At 54.8% G+C, this 18698-nt stretch overlaps 1 protein-coding gene across 1 annotated transcript in view; it reads left to right on the forward strand.

Moving 5' to 3' along the window:
* The window catches only part of MAN2B2 (mannosidase alpha class 2B member 2), a 50999-nt gene that overhangs the window by 8891 nt on the left and 23410 nt on the right, over positions 1–18698 (forward strand). The window contains exons 4-9 of the mRNA XM_032135905.2: positions 7110–7282; positions 9442–9557; positions 13571–13748; positions 14905–15103; positions 17372–17562; positions 18446–18602. Coding sequence (XP_031991796.1) covers positions 7110–7282; positions 9442–9557; positions 13571–13748; positions 14905–15103; positions 17372–17562; positions 18446–18602 — 1014 coding nt within the window. The remainder of the gene's footprint in view (positions 1–7109; positions 7283–9441; positions 9558–13570; positions 13749–14904; positions 15104–17371; positions 17563–18445; positions 18603–18698) is intronic.

Here is an 18698-nt window from a genome sequence, read left to right on the forward strand (position 1 = left end):
TGTCCACCGTCCTCAGCACCAGCACCCACAGTGCCGTGGGGCACTCTACTCACCATTTACCAAATGTCTTTCACAGTGACACCCCAGCCAATCCTAATGGCAGGCTGATGGTGAGGCATGGTGATGCCCAGTTTCATTTTGTAGATGTAGAAACTGAGATCCAAAGAAATGCAGTGACTCTCTCCAGGGTAGATGGCCAGGACTTGAGTCCAGGCCTAGGGGCTGAAGCTCCAAGCCCGCAGTCACTCCACTACAGCATGGGCCCTGATTTCCCCATCTGTAAAACATCCAGGCGGAGTGCAATGTCGTCAAAGGATGTTTTTGGCACTCTCCCTTTTCTCGTCTGTAATCTGGAGTGTTCCCCTGTCTCAGTTTCTTACTGCCTTACGTCTGGACTTTGCTCAAGCCCTAGACTTGCCCTTCCATGAGAAGGAGGCGTGATGGACACAGCCCTACAGACAGAGCTCCTCCTGCGGCCAGTAGCCCAGCCACTGCTTGTCCCCCTGCATCCTCACAGGCCCAGAGGTAACAGGGCAGGAGAGCGAGGCTCAGAGTGAGCACCTTGCCCTCAGCCGCCTGCTGTGGCTCCCTGACTCCAGAGCCCCTGCTCTTTCACTCCCCCATGTGAAGTGTGGACAAGGGATCTATCCCAACAGACTTCCCCCACACCCCCTCACAAGCCCACTGCCAGGGCACGTGTCACGCTGTAGGCGTGTCCCCCACCTGCCTCCTGCCCCGCACCAGCGACGAGGCTCTGGGGCCGTTTCTCACCTGTGCCATTTCACGCAGTGCTCCCCCTCGTTCTCCACCCTCCTCCTCAAGATGCAGCTGAGAAGCCCCTCCCGCAGGAAATCTCTGAGTCTTTGCAGTTCTGTGTCACCTCCCCTCTTAACTGCTGAACCTCAAGATGCCCCTGGCAGGGACCCCCATCTGACTCATCTCAGCACCCAGCATAGGGTCTGGCCCAGACCACTGCTCACTGGGCAAGGCTGGGCAAGGGGTGGGTGCTGAACTGCCCTGCTGTGTCGCTCTGGGGCAGGAAGAGTCTCCAGAGACACAAGAGAGAGTAGACGTTGTGAGGCTCCATTTCCAAACCTGCCCAAGCTCATGGGGCCCTCGGGGGACAGACACTTGGGTTTCTTTCATGATACCTTGTTCTAGGTACAAGATGTACACGTATTTTTTTTCAGTCCTCAGGGCAATCTGGTAGATGGGTAATCTTACAAATGCTTATTTGTAGAGAAGTTTGAGGCTCAAATGCTATCAAAATGTGCCCACCACCAGCTAAGTGATGGGACCCAGATCCAACTCTAGCCCAGCCGAGTCAGGAAGGTTACTCGTGGCTGAGCCCCTCTCCCTGGTGGCTGAGCCAAGCCCTTTCCCATCTGCTACCTTAGTTGCCTCAGAACAGCCTGGTAGCAAGTGGTACTGTTCACAGCCCCATTTGGCACATGAGGAAACTGAGGTACTGAGAGATGCGGGATTTGTATATATGCAGTAGGTAGCAGAACTGGCGCTCAAGCCCATGTGTGCTGGGCCCGGGCTTTTTCCTTAACTTGTAGTCCCTAGGGCGGGGGAAGAGCGTGTGTATCGGACTCCCTGGGTGGTCTTTTCAGACCGCCCAGCTCAGATGTCCCAGGCATTCTGGCTGTGAATTATGTCCACATTGGGCTGGTTTTCTCACATATGTTAGGGTAAGAGGGGCTGGATCACCCCTCACTGCTTCCGGGCCCTTTGTCCTCCATCTCACCTTGGTGGAGCCCCTGCCTCGAGGCAGGCCCTGGACAGCAAAGGAAGACAGGAGCAGGCTGGCGCAGGCTCTAGACCTCTGACCTTCTTCTTGGGGTATCTGGGGTGCCAAAGCATCTCCTCAACCAAGACCCACTCCTGGCTGCCCGCCAGGGCCTGGGGCACTGGGCCTGCCCGTGAGCTCACCTTTCCAGCCTTTACCTCCCCAACTCCTGCTCCCGGCAGGCACGCCAACACCACCTTAATTTTAGATGTGACATTTCTAGTGAGGGGAAAAGCATTTGTTCCCAGCACTGCAGTGACAGGGAAAAGCTGGGTGTGGGCAGCGGCCCCCGGGGGTAAGAGCTTTCATGCCCCTCCCTGAGGGGACACCTTCCCAGCTGGGATGTTTAGCGGAGGCCCGGCAGAGTGGTAGGTGCCAGAGGGAAAGAACCCCTCACCCCTATCCTGAGGGGAGAGAGCCCAGCTCCCGCCTCAGAGGTGCTGAGAGGCAAAGGGTCCAGGTGAGAGTCAAGGAGACACCTTGGGCCATCCCGGATGACCACTGCTGTCCTGGCCATTCAAACCCAAGCTCTCAGCCCTGTCCCCAAACCCACTCCCCTCCCACTCAATCCGCGATCCCTCTCCTGTGTCACGGACTCTCTTCTACCTTCTCTTGTCTCTCTGACTCCTTCCAGCAGTATTTAGTTGTTGTTGTTGTTGTTGTTGTTGTTGGACAGAGTCTCACTGTCACTCAGGCTGGAGTGCAGTGGCGCAATCTCGGCTCACTGCAATCTCTGCCTCGTGGGTTCAAGCAATTCTTATGCCTCAGTCTCCTGGGTAGCTGGGAGTACAGGCGTGCACCACCATGCCCAGCCAATTTTCATATTTTTAGTAAAGACAGGGATTTCAACATGTTGGCCAGGCTGGTCTTGAACTCCTGACCTCAAGTGATCCACCCACCTTGGCCTCCCAAAATGCTAGGATTACAGACGTGAGCCACCAAGCCCAGCCCTCAGCAGTATTAAAAACACACTTAAATTGTCTCTCTTCAAATTCTGTTTTTTAAGATGGGGTCCACTATGTTGCCCAGGCTGGTCTTGAACTCCTGACCTCAACATGATCGTAAAGCAAGCCCCTCCAGCTCAGGCCGTAGTGACATTTATTCCCACCACTCCTTCACCCTCCACCACCTCCCACTACTTCACCCTCAGCCCCTGCAGCCTGGCCTCTGCCCTCCACGTGCTAGTGAGCTTGCTTGTGGCCTGGTCATTATACTGATGAGGATACTGGTTCAGCAGCTTGAACAGAGACCAAGTGACTCCAACAAGAAGGAAGGTGTGTTTCTCTCCTGTGGAAGTCTGCAGTGCAGGCCACTCTGGTGATTGGGTGGCTCTGCTCCATGGAGTGACCCAGGGATCCAGGTTGCTTCCATCTTGATGCTCAGCCATCCCCCACAGTGTTGCCTGCCTGAGTTGCAGTCTAGGCTGGCTCACCCCACTAAGTTGTCCTTCCAGCAGCTAGGGAATAGGGAATGGTGGAGCCAGGGCAGGCAGCTTCCTTGTAAAAGGCGACCTAGAACCTGCCCACATCACTCCTCACATTTCCATTGGCCAGAACTTAGTCACATGGCCTCCCTCAACTGCGGGGACTGCTGGGGAGTAGAGTCTATTTTGCTCCCAATCCATTGGCCAAAGTGGCGTCATGTGACCTCTACCAGTTGCAAAGGAGGCTGGGGAATGTAGTCTCTGGCTGGGAGTCCATTTGCCCTACTAAAACCAAGAAGAAGTGTGTGGTTCTGTTACTAAAAGGAAGAAGGACAGAATGTATATCGGAGGCCAATTAACAGTTTTGGTCATGAATCACCCTGAAGTCTCAGGAATGCTTTCTGCTGGACGGCCAGAAAACCGGAGTAAAGCTGTTACTGGTGGAAGGTATCCAAGTTACCAGCAGTTAATCCGTACAGGTGTGCAGCAACCTCAATTCTTGCCTCCTCAAAAGAAAGCATTCCACTGAGGGGCATAAGGCAGAAAAAGAGACTGAGGCATGTTTCAGAGCAGAAGTGGAAGTTTATTTAAAAAGGCTTTAAAACGAGAAAGAAAGGAAAGTATGCTTGGAAGAGTCCCAAGTGGGCTCGTGAAGGTCAAGTGCTGTGTTGATCCTTGATCCTAGGACTTTATAGGCTGGTCCCCTTTCCCATGATTCTTCCCTTAGGCTGGGCTACCTGCACGCACAGTGCCCTCCTTACCCTTGGGAGGTGAGCACACGCAGTGTGTTTAGGAAGTTGCACGTATGCCCATCCGACGCTTTCTTCCCTTTTCCCGTGGAGTGCCCCTGGAAGGTCAAATTCCGCCATTTTGTCTCTTAATGCAACTGCTCGGGAAGTTGCATCTCCCTGGCACCTGCATTCAATTAACATGTTAGTGCAACAGGTGTGGACCATCAGGAAATGCCCTCTCCCTAGTGCCGGCTGCCAATTTCTCACTTTTAGAGAGGCAATGTGATAATTGCCAAACCATCACCCAACATTCCTAGTGAGTGGGGGAAGAGCCCTCCCCTGCCCCACTCATGCTTGTCTAACTACCTGCAACAAAGTGGCTTGAGTCTTAAGAACTGTTTACTAAACAAGATGCGGATAGTTTGGGACTGGTTCTGCAGTACCTTGATATCTGTAATTCTCATGTCCTTACCCTTGTGGTCACAATATGGCTGCCATAGCTCCAGGCATCATGTTACCAGACACCACATTCAAGGCAGTAAAAGGAAGAGAGGGGGCTTTCTATACCCATAGTCTATTCTGTTGGATAAACTTAGACACGCTAAAATGTTAGCATTTATTTGAACAAACGGTGATTCCTGAATCAGGAAGTACTAGACTGTGAGCAGTTCATGGCTCCACTAAGAGAATATGAGGGGGAAACTTCTATAAGGTGCTCCTGAAAGCAAGACAAAGAAAATATTTGCCTACATTGAACAGTCCCTAGTTAGAAGTTGGCTGGCAGTTTCCAATGGGTCAAGCTTAAGTTCTCTTTTCCTGTTTACACTGAGTTGGATTTGGGTTTGCTGATGGAGGAACTAGAGGCCTGGAGCTGGCTTAGCCTCACGGCCTCCCAGTTCATTACTTAACAATGCCCCTCCAGCTGCCAGAAGACAGAACCAATATCTGACAGGAGGGAGTGAGCGTGCCACATTTGGCTTAGATCATCTGTGATTCATCCCTTGAGGCTGGGCATGGTGCCCCCTGAACAGAGGGAAGGTTCGGTGAGTGAAAAAGGGGTGCTGACTTGGCAGCCTTCAGCCTGCCCCCACCGGCTGCCCTGTCTGGTGCGAGGCCATACCCTCCAGAGCTCCTGGCTCCTCTCAGTGCGGTGCTGTTGCCCGCTCCTTCCTTCATCCTGCAGCTGGCACTCCCCCTGTGCTCCCCCCACCCTCTGGCTGCTCCTTCTCCATCCTCTCTGCTTACACATGCACAGCCTCTGCCCACACTCCTAGTCCACGCTCCCCCCGATCCCCTCTCACCTCCGCTGTGCACCTGACGCCAGCCCCACTCCTCACCTCCCACAGTCGTCCCCTGCCCTGTCTTGGCCTTGCTCATAGGTCTGACCACTGCTCAGTCCCAGCATCCCAGGCCTCATCTGAGGCTCAGCCAGGGTCCCCAGGACTGCGAGTTCATCAGTGAAAGGCAGTTTGACTCTAGATCAGTTATGAGAGTTCTCTGAGGCACTGTTCACCAATCTTAAAGTGCAGATTATAACACCCATCTCTCGAGGTGTTAGAAAGATTATATTTGGGGGAAGGACTTGGGGAATGTTAATCAATGCCTTATACAAGTCTGGGGTTTTCTTTTTCCCTGCAGCACTGAACCCAATATCTGGTTCACCATGGTGACTCTTAAGTAATAAATGAATAAATGAATGGTTGGGTGATTCTGGCATGGAGTCCTTTGTATTCATGATCTATTTCCATGTAGCAAATTGCCCCCAAACTTCTGAAAACAAACATTTTATATCTACAGCTCCTGTGGGTGAAGAGCTCAGGAGTGGCTTAGCCAGGGAGTTCTGGCTCAGGACCTCTTGAGAAGTTGCCATCTGGGAGTCAGGTGGGGCGGTGTCATCTGAAGGCTGGACTGGGGCTGGAGGGTCTACTCCAGGCTGGCTCCCGCGGCTGTGAGAGGAGGCTTCAGTTCCTCACCATGTGACTGCTCATGGCACAGCAGCTGGCCCCCGAGAGCAGTGACCCAGGAGAGCAGGCAAGAGCAGCCACAGTAGAAGCTGTGTGCCCTTCACCTTCTCTCCTCAGGGGTACACAGGCACTTCTGCCTCACTGTGTTTGTTAGAAGTGAGTCACTGAGTCTGGCCACCCTCTAGGCCCTAAGCCTCACCTCTTGAAGAAGCAGCAATAATTTATGGATATCTTTTCTTGTGAGTTTTTTTTTTTTTTTTTTTTTTTTTGAGACGGAGTCTCACTTTGTTGCCCAGGCTGAAGTGCAGTGGCAGGATCATGGCTCACTGCAGCCTCAACCTCCTGAGCTCAAGTGATCCTCCTGCCTCCACCTCCCAAGTACCTGGGACTACAGGCATGTGCCACCACCATGCCTGGCTAATTATTTTTAATTTTGTGTGCATGTGTAGAGATGGGGTCTCACTATATTGCCCAGGCTGGTCTCAAACTCCTGGGCTCAAGCGATCCTCCCACCTCAGCCTCCCAAAGTGCTAGGATTACAGGCATGAGCCACATTGCTGGCCTTGGACGTCTTTTGAACCACCACACACTTAGGTTTGAAGTTCACCTTTAACCCTTTATTGTTGGTGATGTCCAAGACCTCTATAGCATCATCAAAATCAGTGCTCTATCCAAGTTCACACAAAAATCCTCAACCCTGCACCTGCTATAACATGCAGGAACCTTAAGGACATTATGCAGAGTGAAATACCCCAGTCACAGAAGGACGGATGCTGTGTGATTCCACTGATATCTAGAGTCATCAAATTCATGGAGTCAGGGAGTAGAATGGAGGTGCTAGGGGCTGGGGGAGGGGCATGGGGAGTTAGTATTTAATGAGGACAAGAGCTTCAATTTGGGAAGAGGAGAACATTCTGGAAAGGGATGGTGGGGGTGGTTGTATAACAGTGTGAATGTACTAACACTACTCAACTATACACTTAGAAATTATTAAAGTGGTAAATTATATGTTACATGTACTTCACCACGATTAAAAGTTAATAATTAACACCCTCACCTCTGCAGTTCTGCATGACCCTGCCTGGCCCAGTAGCTGGCACCGCAACCCACTGGATGGGCAGGGTCCCCTGGATTGAGGACGGGGCCGGGAGGCACAGGCCCATCCTCCAGGCACCAGCAGGGTGTTGCTGTCTTTGCAGAAGGACACGGGTTTCTCTATGAAACATTTGGGATCCGGCCACAGTTCTCCTGGCACGTTGACCCGTTTGGCGCCTCTGCCACGACCCCCACCCTGTTTGCGCTGGCGGGCTTCAATGCCCATCTCGGCTCCCGGATCGACTACAACCTGAAGGCAGCCATGCAGGAGGCCCGGGTGAGTGGTGTGCCGCGTCTGCTGCCGCCCAGCGACCGCTCCTCCCTTCCTTCCTTGGATCAGAGCGTGGTAGAAAGCTGCTGCTCTATGCCGGGGTGTTCGGAAATTCTTGGCAGCTGCATAGACCACAGGACTGTCCCCTAACCTTTGCTCTTGTCGCCTCCTCCACCAGGAGGGCCTCCCTCCCTGTACGCCCAGCTTCTTACAGAGCTGCAGGCACAGCTTGGCTGCCTCCCGCTTCCAGACCCCTATCCCCAATCAGCTGGGTCTGAGGCAGGGCTGCTTCCTTCTGTGGGCCCCCCACAGGGACTAGAGCGGAATGGCACTCAGTAAGCAGGGCTGACAACTAGAGGAATGGCAGGGTGTGTGCAGCTGGGAGAACAGTTAGCAGAGACGCTGTGATTCTTCAGGTGTGTGGGCAACTATTACAAGACTTAAGTAGCAACAACAACCATGGTAGACGCTGCCTTCGATTGTGCCCTTGGGAGTGCCAGGCCTGGTACCAGGCCCTACTCATCCTTCATTTCTTTTTCTTTTCTTTTGTTTTTTGTTATTTTTGGGGGGTTTTTTTGGTTTTTTTGTTTTTTTGAGGACAGAGTCATGCTCTGTCACCCAGGCTGGAATGCAGTGGCACGATCTCGGCTCACTGTAAACTCTGCCTCCTGGGTTCAAGCGATTCTTGTGCCTCAGCCTCTCAAGTAGCTGGGATTACAGGTGAGCGCCACCATGCCCAGCTAAATTTTGTGTGTTTTTTGTAGAGACGGGATTTCACCATGTCGGCCAGGCTGGTCTCGAACTCCTGTCCTCAAGCAATCCGCCCACCCCTAGCCTCCCAAAGTGCTGGTATTACAGGCGGGAGCCACTGGTGCCCAGCTTCATCCTGCATTTATTTTAACCCTCACAGCAACCTTATGGGATGGTGTCATCATTTGCTGGGGCTGCCATAACAAAGGACCACAGACTGGTGACTTAAGCAATAGAAACATACTGTCCCATGGTTCTGGAGGCTGGAAGTCCAGGGTCAAGGTGTCGGCAGGGCCACGCTCCCTCTGAAGGTGCGAGGGAAGGGGCTGCTCCAGGCCTCTCTCCTTGGTTTGTGGATGTTCCGCTTCTCTCAGTGCCCCCGTATCATCTTCCCTAGGTGCATGTCTGTGTCTCAATTTTCCCTTTTTCTTTTCTTTTTTTTTTTGTTTGAGACGGAGTCTTGCTCTGTCACCCAGGCTGGAGTGCAGTGGCGCAATCTCGGCTCACCGCAAGCTCCGCCTCCCGGGTTCACGCCATTCTCCTGCCTCAGCCTCTCCAAGTAGCTGGGACTATAGGCGCCCGCCACCACGCCCGGCTAATTTTTTGTATTTTTAGTAGAGACGGGGTTTCACCATGGTCTTGATCTCCTGACCTTCTGATCCGCCCGCCTCGGCCTCCCAAAGTGCTGGGATTACAAGCGTGAGCCGCCGCGCCCGGCCGATTTTCCCTTTTTCTAAGGACCCCCATCCTATTGTATTAGGGCCCACCCTAATGACCTCATTTTAACTTGATTACTTCTGTAAAGACCCCATTTCCAGTGGGCAGAGTGGCTCACGCCTGTAATCCCAGCCCTTTGGGAGGCTGAGGTGGGCAGATCACATGAGATCAAGAGTTTGAAATCAGCCTGGCCAACATGGCGAAACCCCGTCTCTACGAAAAATACAAAAATTAGCCGGGCGTGGTAGCAGGTGCCTGAAATCCCAGCTACTCGGGAGGCTGAGGCAGGACAATCGCTTGAACCCAGGAGGTGAAGGTTTCAGTGAGCCGAGATTGCACCACTGCACTCCAGCCTGGGCGACAGAAAAAATAAAAAATAAACTGCACACTTGGTGAGAAGTAATGAGCTTCCTGTACCTGGGGGTATTCGAGCAGAGTTAGGAGGTGCTAATTCTACAGGCTTTGGCAGAGAAAAGCCTGCATTGAGGAGTGGGTGGGGTGAACGAGCATGCCTTCCGGAGGGCAAATCCCACAACCAGTCTTAGACAGGAAACGGCAGGGGAGATCTCATCCTTGAACCACTGAGGGAGAGCCGAGGTGAGGGCAGGTGGGAGACACCCACCTAGATGGGGCTGAGGGAAGTGGAGCTGGGGCAGCCACATGGTCCCTCCAGCCTCACTCTTCTCCTCGGTTTGCAGGGGCTGCAGTTCGTGTGGCGAGGGTCCCCATCCCTCTCAGAGCAGCAGGAAATCTTCACGCACATCATGGACCAGTACAGCTACTGCACCCCATCCCACATCCCTTTCTCCAACAGGTACATGCCCTTCCACGATGCTTTTGGGATCTCAGACAGCAGGGTCTGCCCAGCCCCTGCAGCTGTTCTGCAATTTTGTTTTTGTTTCTTTGTTTAAGACAAGAGTTTCTGCTCTGTCTCCCAGGCTGGAGTGCAGTGGCACGATCTTGGCTCACTGCAACCTGCAACCTCCGCCTCCTGGGTTCAAGCAATTCCTCCGCCTCAGCCTCCTGAGTAGCTAGGATTACAGGCGCACACCACCACACCCAGCTAATTTTTGTCTTTTTAGTAGAGATGGAGTTTCACCATGTTATCTAGGCTGGTCTCAAACTCCTGACCTGAGATGATCCACCCGCCTCGGCCTCACAAAGTGCTGGGATTACAGGCATGAGCCGCCGCGCCCAGCCCAATTCTGCAGTTTTTGACAAGAGCTCCTTAAGCATTTCCACACATGGTGTCCCATTCTTCAGCCTCCCCAGCAGAGTGGGTGGGGTTATCAACCCCATTTTACAGATGTGGAAACTGAGGTTCAGAGAGGGTAAGTGACCAGATCGGGGTCACCCAGCTGGTAAGTAGGGGAGGCAGGATTTGACTCCAGTTCTGTGTGACTCTGAATTACTTCTTGTTATGAGTCCCTGTCCCAACAGAGGATTGTTTAAAGGATGAGGTCTTGGCTGGGTGCGGTGCCTCATGCCTGTAATCCCAGCATTTTGGGAGGCTGAGGCAGGACAATCACTTGAGTCCAGGAGTTCAAAACCAGCCTGGGCTTCAGAGTGAGACCCTATCTCTACAAAAACTTAAAAATTAGCTGGGTGCATGCAATCCTAGATACTTAGGAGGCTGAGGTAGAAGGGTCGCCTGAACCCCGGGAGTTGGAGGTTATAGTGAGCTATGATGGTGCCACTGCACTGCAGCCTGGGCAACAGAGTGAGACCCTGTCTCTATCTAAAATAAAAAAAATAGGCCAGGCACAGTAGCTCATGCCTGTAATCCCAGCACTTTGGGAAGCCAAGGCAGGTGGATCACTTCAGGTCAGGAATTTGAGACCAGCCTGGCCAACATGGCAAAACCCCGTCTCTACTGAAAATACAACCACCACAAAAAATCAGCTGGGTGTGGTGGCACATCCCTGTAATCCCAACTACTTGGGAGACTGAGGCAGGAGAATCACTTGAACCTGGGAGGCAGAGGTTGCAGTAAGCCGATATTGCACCACTGCACTCCAGCCTGGGCCACAGAGGAAGACTCTGTCTCAATCCATCAATCAATCAATCAATCAATGATGAGGTCTTTACATCAGTGTTCCCAAGAACCTCCTTCCTGGCCATGACAGGTCCCCTTCTGCTCTGGCCTCATAAATCCTTATCTGCCAGGTGAGGAGGTTGAATGTGCTGGCTTCCAGGAGCCATCCATCGGCACCCCATCCCATCCACAGTCCTCCAGGGCACTGTCCAGTGTCTCTCTAACACCCTCCAAGCTCACCTGCCCTCAACCCCAGTGACCTCCCTGCCTCTATCCCGCCTGGGCCTGGACGGCGAGCTGGGTTCCAGGCTGCAGGTGCAGGGATGGGGTGCTGTGGATGCAGGGGGAAGGCCCCCGGACGTGGATGTTTCCCCACCCGTTCCTGACGTGGCCTGGCTTTGTTGTCAGGACTTTGGCACAAGGGTTCGTCCCCACCCACCCTTTCCCCTCCACATCCTTGTCCCTGTCAGGGATCACAATGAAGAAGGTCGGAGGAGGCCAGGCGCGGTGGCTCACACCTGTCATCCCAGCACTTTGGGAGGCCGAGGCAGTTGGATCACTTGAGGTTAGGAGTTTGAGACCAGCCTGGCCAACCTGGTAAAACTCTGTCTCTACTCAAAAAACAAAAATTAGCCAGGCATGGCAGCGTTGCCTGTAATCTCAGCTACCTGGGAGGCTGAGGCAGGAGAGTCACTGGGACCCGCAAGATGGAGGTTGCAGTAAGCCAAGATCATGACTGCACTCCAGCCTGGGTGACAGAATGAGACTCTATCTCAAAAAAAAAAAAAAAAGAAGGCTGGAGGTGTGGGAGAGGGAAGGGGCCTGGAGAGCCTCGGGAATAAATCGCTCCTCATCCTTGTCTTGTGGAGCTGCCTCTTGTCCAATCACCTGTTCATCCCGTGGTGAGGGAGGGGTCCTCACCCTAAATGGTAGATGGTTGAATACACACCACCCTACCCAGCACAGGTGACATCCACAGCAGTTTCTGTTTATCACATACAATCACAGCTTACACCGCACTCGCCAAGGCCCCATGGGGGTGCACTGTGGAGCGGACTGAACACGCAGGGGCAGCTGTGTAGCCGCAAGGGGGTGGGTGCCCTCCGACTCCTGCAGAGGACGTGAGTGGCTCATTTGAATAATTTCACCAGCTGGCAGGGAGGTGGAAACTGTTGGGTGGAGGACCAGGTGGGGTGCAGCTGGTCCGACTGATAGTGGAAGAGCTAGACAAGGGGACTTTTCTGCTGGCGGGGGCTATCAAGTGACAGCAGGGGACTCCTAGACCCCTGGGGGCCTTCAAGTCTCAGATGTCAAGAAGCACATGGGATTTTAGCCTCGCTGTACACCTTCTTCCCCAGCAGGCTTTGGGTGAAGACTCAGTGGGGACCAGGAGTGTGGAGGCATGGACCAGGACCCCCGGGGGCAGAGAGGGTAGGCAGTGAACCCACATTCACGTTCCTGGCTGGCTGTTCCGAGCACTCACCATGAGCCAGGCCCTGTTCCGAGCATTCTCACTGTGATACCTCACAGACCCTCGCAGCGGCCCCCTGACGGAGATGCTGTGAGTGCCCCATCTTACAGAAGGAGAAACTGAGGCACAGCAGCCCACCCCCAGGTCCCACAGCTGGCAGAAGTGGGGCCAGTGTTGGATTCAGGCCACCAGCTCCACAGCTTCCACATGGTGGCAGCAGCCAGCCTTGGTCTCTGTGCAGTCAGACGGCCCTGGGTTCAAATCTGCACTCTGCCCTGGCCAGGTGCTTAGCCTCTCTTGGAAGAGGAAAGACAACAGGCAAGGCAGAGGGGGTGAAGAACGCTGGCCGGGATTCGCTAGCAGTCACTGCCGTTTGTCAGCCCTCCTCTGTGCCCAGCCCTTTTTCTAGCTCCTTTCCATAAATGACTTAATCCTCACAACTCGCTCCGCATTCTACCAGGGAGGCTAAAGCTTGGTGAGGCTAGAGGTGGCAGGGCTGGTGGCTGATGACTGTGATCCCAGTGCTTTTGGAGGCCGAGGTGGGAGGATTGCTTGAGCCCAGGGATTTGAGACCAGCCTGGGCCACAGAGCAAGACCTCATCTCTACACAAATTTCAAAAATAAGTCGAGCATGGTGGTAATCCCAGCTCCTGGGAAGGCTGAGGCGATGGCTTGAGCCCAGGAGTTTGAGGCTGCAGTGAGCCGTGATCATATCACTGCACTCCAGCCTGGGCAACAGAGCGAGACCCTATCTGTAAAAGAAACAGAGGTGGGAATGCTGGAAGGGGCTGCCCAGGTTGGAGAGCTCCAGACAAGGGTTCCATGGCTGCCTTCCGAGGCTGCACAGTGTGAGCAAGGAAGGCACTTAACTGGGGGTTCTCCACACCCCCAGCCTAAGGCAAATGGAGAAAGATGTTAAATACTGAGCCTGTCTTTATTTAAAACTCTGACATTTTGTTCCTCACGGGTTTTTGCATTAATTTTCATTTTTTAAAGTACTGCATTAAAATATCATTTATCTCAACTACTAAGACTTGAGGCACCCCCATAATTTTGTGCCCTAGGCCAGGGCCTCACTTGCCTCACCAGGGCCCCGGTCTCTTTGGGGTCCTGAGACCCAGGGTCTGATGGGCGAGAAGTTGGCCTGCGTGAATGAGCAAACAAATCTGTGACCCACCGTCGGTCATGGAGTGGGAGAATTCAGGCTCAGGGTGAAATGATGTGCCAGGTTCCCAAGGCTGGGAGAATGTGGGACTTGTGTGTGAGCCCTGGCTGTCCACAGAGCTCATGTCTTCTCCTCTAACCTTCTGCCCTCGCACAGGTCAGGATTTTACTGGAATGGCATGGCCGTCTTCCCCAAGCCTCCCCCAGATGGGGTGTACCCCAACATGAGTGAGCCCGTCACCCCAGCCAACATCAACCTCTATGCTGAGGCCCTAGTGGCCAACGTGAAGCAGAGGGCCGCTTGGTTCCGGACACCCCATGTCCTCTGGCCCTGGGTAAGGCGGAGTCCCAGGCCCTGTGCCCTCAACACAGCCCAAGGAGCACTGTGCAAGCCCTGGCCCCTGCACCCAGGGCCACCCTATCCAGACCCGGCTAGGCAGCCATTCTCAGCCCAGTGGCTCCATCCTCCTTCCCTGCAGACCGCTGGGCCTCTCCCACTCTACCAGCCCCGCCCCCACCTGGAAAAGCACCCTCACCCATGCTGGCCTCTCCAGCTCCCACTCAGCTCTCTTCCCCGCCTGGGCCGGGCTGGCTCCCGGCTCGGGCACTGCATGCCTTAGAGTCCGCTGAGCTTCAGTTGCCTCCGCTGTGAAATGGGGACGGTGGCAGCAGGCTTCATAGGCTTGGTGAGAGGTGAAGCATTCCCAGGAAGCCAGTGCCCGGCACGTCGCGGCCATCATCACAGCTAACCTTTAGTGAGCACCTGCTGTGTGCTGGGCACTGCCCCGTGGGATATATTTGTCTCAGCCATCTAATTTGCACCACTGGGCCTAGGAGCAGGCTGGTATCCATTTCACAGTTGAGGAAACCAACCGAGGCCACAGAGTTCCTTAGGGTGACTAGGAAGGGGTGGACTTTGTGTTCAGACCCAGTCGGGCGGGCCCCAGAGCCTGCCTTCTTCATCCATGACTGCCCTGTTGAAGGCAAGCTTAAGGTCAGTAACTGAGTCATGGTTATTGTTATTAATCATTGTATTAATTATAATAATTAATAATCATGAATTATAATGATTTGGATAAGTAGTAACACTGATGGGCCTTAAGAGATGCCCAGGGCCGGGCGCGGTGGCTCACACCTATAATCCCAGCACTTTGGGAGGCCAAGACGGGCAGCTCACCTGAGGTCAGGAGTTCGGGACCAGCCTGGCCAACATGGCAAAGCCCTGTCTCTACTAAAAATATAAAAATTAGCCAGGTGTGGTGGCGCATGCAGCCTCAGGGAGGCTGAGGCAGGAGAATCGCTTGAACCCGGGAGGCGGAGGTTGCATGACCCAAGATCAAGCCACTGCTATGGGAGCCGGTTTGGGGCCCCTGTTGGCCACCTTGGAGACTGGGAGGGCAGCTGGTGGAGGGTGGTGATCAGACCACCCTTACTGGGCGAGCACCCTGCTCCCACGGCACAGCTAACCTTTAGTGTCCCATGTCCCTGCAGGGATGTGACAAGCAGTTCTTCAATGCCTCGGTGCAGTTTGCCAACATGGACCCGCTGCTGGACCACATCAACAGCCATGCTGCCGAGCTCGGTGTCTCGGTGCAGTATGCCACGCTGGGCGACTACTTCCATGCCCTGCATGCTCTCAATGTCACCTGGCGTGTCCGCGACCACCACGACTTCCTGCCCTATTCCACAGGTACAGGCTTCCAGGGGCTGGGGTGGTAGTTTGGTGGCAGGGAGGGTATAGTCCATGTACCCTCTGCCCACTTCAGGGTCTGCTTGGCACTGCTCTCCAAGCCCTGGAGGGGTGCCAGGCAAGTTCTGTGTGGGGCGCAGGGGCAGAGACTGGCCCCCTCTGCTCACTCCACCTGGACGTCCTGGCCGCCACATACACCACCTGATTCCCACAGGGTTCAGCCTCTCACCGTTGCCCACACATGCAGTTTCCTGCCTCTGGCCTTTGCACAGGCGGTGCCTCCTGCTGGGAGCAGCCTCCGCCACCTTCTCTTCCTGCATGAGTTCCACATAAACCTCTTCTACGAGCCCTTTCCTGATGCTGAGGCTGACTCAGGCTTCCTTTCACTGCATAGTCATTACTGGGCACCTCCTGTGCATCATGCCTGTGTCCTCAGGCCAGAACTGGGCTGGCCACCAGCAGCACAGCCTGAGAGCTAAGAGGGCTGGCTGTGAGTAAGCCTCTACTCCCTGGCCGTGTGCAAGTCATGAAACCGTCCTGCCTCCAAAGGGTGACATTTGTGGTGCCTTGTCCATAGATAGGGTTGCTATGAAAATTCAATGAGAGGAAGTGCTCTCAGCCTCCTGCCCAGCACAGAGGCAGGGCTCAGCAGATGTCCTAGCCCTCTGGGTGCTGCTGTAACAGAATACCACAGAATGGGTCATTGATAAGGAAACGAAGTTTCTTTGGCTCACAGGTGTAGAGGCTGGGACGTCCAAGGTGGGAGGGCTGGTGTCTAGAGAGGGCCTTCTTGCTGCATCACCCATGGCTGAAGGCTGAGTGCAAAAGAACAGCCGGACAAGAGGGTCGAACTTGCTTTTCTAACAATCCCAGTCCCATGACAATGACATTAATCTGTTCGTGAGGGCAGAGCCTTCATGGCCTAATCTCCTCTTAAGCATCCCACCTCTTAATACAGTCACAATGGCAATTAAATTTTAACAATGGGTTTTGGAGGGTTATTCAAACCATAACATTTCCCTTCCAAAGAGATGCCACAGATGGACTCCAGCTGCAGGGCTCATTCTGGCCTGGGCACTGCCTTGACTCACCCATGACCTGGGTTAGTCCTGCCTCTCTGGGCCCCAGCCTCTGGGTCTGCATGGTGACCAGTGGGGCTGCATAGTCCCCGGCTCCTGCTGTTGACACCACGTTGGAGGCAGGTGGTGCCACACACACGGGTTGGGGGATGTCCATGGATGTGGGTGTGGTTGTAGGCAAGGCAGGAGGAGATATGTTAATGTGGGCATGGCTAATGGTGAGGTGGGTGGGGTAGTGACTGTGGGTGTGGCTACATCTAGTGGGTAGGGATACACCCGAGTCAAGTTGGGTGTGGCTCTGTCCAGGTGGGCGTGGTGTCCAGGCGGACATGGTATTGTGATGACCGCTGAGGCTGTGGAGCCCCTGTCAGACTGAATGGAATCGGGCCTCACCACCCACTCTCAACATGGCTGCAAAGCTGTGGAGGACCCCATCTGACCCACAGACTGTGGCCTGTCCCTTGGGCCATGTGACCACCCCTCCCAGTCTGATTCAGGACCAGTGGGGGAAGAACAGGGAATCAAGGCAAATCTGGGCACATCCCAGACGCCGAGGACCAGGAAAGCAGAAGCAACAGGAAGCTCCCTTCTGAGACAGACAGCCACTCCCTGGGAGGGTTCAGCCCTCCTGCCTCCTGCATGGGCCCTGGGCGTCCTCATCCTCTCAGTCTTGCATCAGGACAGTGGCTCCCTGGGGTCTCTGAGCCCTTGCTGCCTCCTACCGTCCATCCTCCCTGGACGCCCAGAGAATCCCTGCTGAAACGCCTGCCTGGCCTGGCCTCCCCATGCCCACGTCACACATGAAGGCCTCTGTGCAGTCTAGGCCCTTCTCGGTGAGGTCCTGCCCACCTGGCTCCTCCTCTCCCCCCGGGTCTCCCAGGCCCTTTGCTCACACATCTGTTCTGTGTTTCTCTCAGCACCCCACCCCACCTGCCCCAGTGCAGCCTGCCTCTCCCGCCCTGCCCAGGGCCCGTCCAGGGCTTTCTGGGCACTTCCTAGTCTGGCTATGGGAGGAGGCCTGAATTGGGAGCCGCAAGCCCTGGGCTCACTGCCTGCCCGGCCTGCCTCCTTGGGTGACCCTGGCAGAGGCTGCCTCTGCAGCCCCAGCTTCTCAGCTCTTCCAGGGCTAGAGCTTAGCGGACTTCTGGGTCATGCCGTCTCAAGCTCACCATCTTCCCTTGTCTCCCAGATCCATTTCAGGCCTGGACGGGCTTCTACACGTCCCGCAGCGCACTGAAGGGGCTGGCCCGGCGAGCCAGCGCCTTGTTGTATGCCGGGGAGTCCATGTTCACACGCTACATGTGGCCAGCACCCCGTGGGCATCTGGACCCCACCTGGGCCCTGCAGCAGCTCCAGCAACTTCGCTGGGCCGTCTCCGAGGTAACACCACTTTTAGCCACAGTGGCAGGATTGGAACCTCCCATGCTATCCACCTCCCCTCCCTTGTCCTAGCCAATCCTCCCAGCCCTGGGGCACTTTACAGAGGGGAAACTGAGGTTCCCTTTGGTTACAAGGCCGGTGCATGGTGAACGCGGGCCAAGGCTGAGACCACAGCCTGATCCATCCAGCTGGTGGCCTCATTAAGCTTTGTAGCAGTTTAGCAAGAGGGATAAAGGACAAGGTGGAGTGGCATTTGTGTCCGACAGCCCTGCCTGCATCCAAATCTCGGCTCAGCTGTGTGACGTCAGGCACATGATTCCCATGCCCAACCGAGACCTAATTCCCTCCTGTACAATGAGAACAACGAGCTTGCCCAGGAGGACGGTGGGGCAATTGGATGTGCTGGTGTGCACAGCCTGCTTGGTGCAGTGGCTGCTGAATAGCCAGTTTATGAGTTTCCGTCTCCACCCATCCCCTACTGTACTGATGGGAAGACAGACCCAAGACAGCCTGTTAACTTGTCCTCAGTCACCTATCCAAAAAAGGGTCACACCAGCCATGACACTGTAACAGTTCCCCAAAAGGAACTGCTGGCAGAACATGTCATTGTGTTGAGAAAGAAATGAGGTGACTTTAGGGTCCATCAGAGCAGGGGGTCCAGAGATGGGGGACAATGAGTTCCCACAAGGGCAGGAAAAGTTGGGCAAGCTCCTCAGCTTCTCTTGGCCTCAGTTCCCCCTTCTGTAAAATGCCGGGGACTGCCCCCTTCTCCACTGGCACCTGGCCAGCCAGAATGAGAGCCAGCGCCTAGTACGTGCCTTGTAGGTACCTCGCAGAGTCAGGTCCTGATCCTGTTCTTCCTCCCCTCTGGGGGTTGCTGCAGGTCCAGCACCATGATGCCATCACTGGGACTGAGTCCCCCAAGGTGAGAGACATGTACGCGACGCACCTGGCCTCGGGAATGCTGGGCGTGCGCAAGCTGATGGCCTCCATCGTCCTAGACAAGCTCCAGCCCCAGGCACCCATGGCGGCCAGCTCCGGTGAGCCGGGCCCTGCAGGGAGGCTGTGGCCCCTTTATGAAGGGAGAGCCTGAGGGGGTCAGGGGAGGGGCTCAACGACCCCAGCTTCAGACTCTG

The sequence above is a fragment of the Hylobates moloch genome, unplaced genomic scaffold, assembly GCF_009828535.3.
Source record: "Hylobates moloch isolate HMO894 unplaced genomic scaffold, HMol_V3 SCAFFOLD_17, whole genome shotgun sequence".
NCBI lineage: Eukaryota > Metazoa > Chordata > Mammalia > Primates > Hylobatidae > Hylobates > Hylobates moloch.